Source organism: Mizuhopecten yessoensis, unplaced genomic scaffold (genome assembly GCF_002113885.1).
Source record: "Mizuhopecten yessoensis strain PY_sf001 unplaced genomic scaffold, ASM211388v2 hete_36147910, whole genome shotgun sequence".
NCBI lineage: Eukaryota > Metazoa > Mollusca > Bivalvia > Pectinida > Pectinidae > Mizuhopecten > Mizuhopecten yessoensis.
This window is the reverse complement of record NW_018484855.1, coordinates 1-3,748: the sequence shown is the minus strand read 5'-3', so window position 1 is coordinate 3,748 and position 3,748 is coordinate 1. Positions and strand designations below refer to the sequence as shown.

Sequence of the window (3,748 nt, the reverse complement as noted above, 5' to 3'; positions counted from 1 at the left end):
TGATATAGCGCCCTATTTAGCTAACATAAACCACTCTTAAAGTGCTTTACAGTACATAGATATACAATTTATACAATTTTTGTACTTATTTTATACGACTAACCTACTTCGCCACACAAAAAAAACGCAAAAGTGCACCTAACAATCATGAATTGAATATTCCAATAATATCTCCTCAACGATACTTGGACCCAATAAATCAACCATTTATTCAAACCAGTATGTAACTGTACAGGACCCAGCGAATAGATGATATAATTAGCAATATGATTTTGTTTTAAATATTAATATAGGCATAGACATCCGTTTTAAAGTAATAACTAATCCATTCTATAGTAAAAGTGTTTTATTATTTAAGGACTTACCGTGGAATGGACACCTGTATATTTGATGTACTTGCGTTACTGTTAAGATTGAACACTGGCCAGAACAGGCAAGATGAGATATCACTTCAACAGGGGCGTGTGGCGTAGGACTGCAATTTGCATAAAGACATACGTAAGTGATACATGACTTTAGAAAAAAATAAAATATGACTACTTATTTGCCACCTTACCAAATATGAAAGCAAGGAGATTTGATTTAAAGTTATATTAATTACCTGAATTTCCTGAATATTAACTACGATGGGGGTATTTTCCTAAGAAGATATGTAAAGAGAAAATTATCAATAGTACATTTATTCTAGTTTTATCCGTGACATTCTTTCATTGCACTGGCTACAGTTTTGAGCATTGTGCTATGTATTTATCTATATACGCCTTTCTTTTGCTCCGCATTAAACCACTGTTTATTGCATTTATGAGATGGTGTGACTTTCTTCACGTAATAGCATCGCAAATAAGCAAATCATATTATTCCAGACTAGTAAGATAAACATTAAACCTTATGATATCCTGACACTTGAGTCGTCTTGTTTTGCCCCCTCTGTACACAAATCCATCACAGCAGATGTCCCTGACTGGGTCGTACGCCTGTCTCCCGCACAGAGATATGAGTAAGTGTCGCCGCTCTACCCCTTCTGGACCACAGTGGTGTGTTACACTGGAGTACGTCCTACCGTCCGTCCTACAGCATCGGTCATCGTCCGGCTCGCTCTTATCTACGGGGAAATATTCACCGGATCCGCTATCACAGCAAAGCTGATGACGAGAATTCATCGTTGAACTGCCACAGCATTCCATTAAGAGATCGACTATCTTACCATCAATGCACGTGCTTGTTCTCGTGTCATGAACATGAACCCCACAACACTGAACGTGATCATCAACGGGGTATGTATTTCGGCCACAGCACTTTCGAAAACCAGAATGGTAATAATCGTTGGCACATAACTTTAAATCACCATGTACCATGCTCTTATTTGAAGGACACACTTCGTATTTCACATTGAATCTATCTTTACCACAACACTCCTGGTCCGTAACGCCGTCATATACTGTTTCATTACAGCACATTTGAGTGTCGAATTGGAAAAGAACTTCCCCACAGCAGCTAGCTCCTAAATCACAGAAAAAAGTCAGATTATTATAAATTGTTCCATAATACTTCATTGCATGTATACTACAAAACGTGAACAGCTAATCGACAGATTTTTTTAATATAAGAAATGAGATGACATACACCGAAAAACAACAGTAGTTAAGGGGTTAATTTCATGAGAGATAAAGGGCCAAACAGAGGCAAGTATAAATCAAATGCTTATTATCGAGAGAAACTGTACAGGGCAACACAGTGTTAAAACGCTTAATGTCAACAAAAAACAAATTCCATGCAGACAACAAAGTGGTTAATCGGTTGATGTCAACAAAAAATCAAAATTTCATGCGGGGCAACACAGTCGCTAGACGGTTAATATCTTGAGAAGTTTAAATGCAGGACAGGGCAGGTAAGTTATTAAACGGTTAATGTGAAGAAATACATGGCAAATTTCTAAACCATTTTCCCCTTGTAGGTAAGTATGAATTGCAAAAAAGGTTATGTATCACTGTTTAGGTGTGACATTTCGATGACTAGTAAGGTACTTATCCTGTCATCTTCATCAGACAAATGACCAGTGAAACGTATATACACAAAGGTGTGAAACATGTGCGAGTCGGCCATATAAAATCGACATCAATTATGATACTTGGCAAACCGGTGGTTTAACTGTTAATGTTAAGAGAGCTGTGAAAGAGGTTGCTGTGACTGTGAAGGTTACAGCAAAACTTGGGAACCAAACAATCCACCAGTAAAGTCTTCAACCTTAGCTGTGACTGTGAAGGTTACAGCAAACCTTGGGAACCTAACAATCCACCAGTAAAGTCTTCAACCGTAGCTGTGACTGTGAAGGTTACAGCAAACCTTGGGAACCAAACAATCCACCAGCAAAGTCATCAACCTTTTATAAACTAAAAAGGAATATCAATACTATTAATTAAACAGTTAGATTAAGTCAAGCATTAGCGTCAAATAAGTGTTACGATAATAAACCTAGAGTAAGATCTACCAAAGTCTTTATTGTCCCAGAATAGTGAAGCTTATGATAGTTGTAATAACATTTTGTTATTGGAAGTATGACTACCAGTTGAATAACAAAATACTTGTCCTTTTTTAACTTACTTTCCCCAACATACGTGTCATTTTCCTGTTCAACACGGTCCGTCATTATGTCACAAGTGCCATCTCCACTGTGGCCAGTCGTGGCAGACACCATGTTCACTGTTTAAAAAAAATGTGTATAATTAATCGCTAGAACCAAATAGCACGCAAGGAGTCTAAATGTGCGTGAAAACCATGCCCGACACCCTGTACCTTTCACGTCCGAACGGGGTATCGAACCCCGAATGTCCGACTTTAGTAGAGCAAAGCGCGCATACCGCTGTACTATCCGATCACACACTTGTGTCAACCGAGTCGGCTCGTGTCTTCAGGTGACTTCAATTATAATATTTTAACTTTTGTCATGTTACACTGGATAGGATTTTGAATTATATACTGATGATATGGAATGTGTTTACAAAAAAGTTTATCTTTCAATACGTTCTAGTCATTTGTTGCTTATAATATAAAAAGTAAGTTTGATAATAAAAGTCATTAGTGAGGCAGACTATTTCTGTTGTTAAGTGAAAAACCTACAGGATTAAAGTTTTAAACTTACCTAAAGCCAAGTACAAGAACAGAACTCCAAGCGCAGAATGCATACTTGGCATCTTGTGCAAATTTTACCTTGCAACATCGTGTGCTTTCAACTTTATATACAGGTTTAGCATTATTTTTAGGCCTATTATAGAATTGATCTTGATCAGATAACCAGAAAATGAACAATCATCTTTTTAACGACTTCGCACTTTTAACCCCTTTTGTTTCATCCGAGTTACTGATTTGACAAGAAGATACTTGTAGCAACTCATCCACTGTGACGCTGAATGGAAAAGGACTTTTGTCGCTGCTACGGAATTCACGGTCACATGTCTCGTCGTCATCGGAGGGCATTCTGTCTTTTATATTTGGTTGCGTGTATTGTAACCCCATTGTTAGCTGCTATTGTTACTTTTAGAGGCGTTCATGCACCCCTTCTTGGTTGTCCTTGTTGTTGACTGGGAGGAAAGGGAAGTAGGTATGTTTGAAATCATCATGAGACGGGTTTTTCATTACACAAAAGAAAAAGAAATACAATTTTGTTTTTCAAAAATACGACAGTCGTTACAGGACTTTCCGATTGCAAAACTATATATACAAATGCTGGGCATAAATAGACGAATGCAGT

At 37.5% G+C, this 3,748-nt stretch overlaps 1 protein-coding gene across 1 annotated transcript; it reads right to left on the bottom strand.

The window, feature by feature from the left end:
• Positions 1–330: 330 nt before the first annotated feature.
• On the bottom strand, positions 331–3,683 carry LOC110444592 (galaxin-like). Its single transcript, XM_021488959.1, has 4 exons — positions 3,140–3,683; positions 2,602–2,700; positions 886–1,501; positions 331–475 (listed from the first exon to the last, which is right to left on the bottom strand). Exons 1-4 carry the CDS (start codon positions 3,189–3,191, stop codon positions 331–333), a joined length of 912 nt encoding a protein of 303 aa, XP_021344634.1. The 5' UTR covers positions 3,192–3,683.
• Positions 3,684–3,748: the final 65 nt, after the last annotated feature.

Excerpts from the sequence above, each read along its gene's own strand:
- LOC110444592 (XM_021488959.1), bottom strand. The coding sequence starts at position 3,191 with ATGCCAAGTATGCATTCTGCGCTTGGAGTTCTGTTCTTGTACTTGGCT. Across the intron at positions 2,701-3,139 it reads GTTCTTGTACTTGGCTTTAG|TGAACATGGTGTCTGCCACG; the intron begins GTAAGTTTAAAA and ends TTTTTTAAACAG. Across the intron at positions 1,502-2,601 it reads TGACACGTATGTTGGGGAAA|GAGCTAGCTGCTGTGGGGAA; the intron begins GTAAGTTAAAAA and ends TCTGTGATTTAG.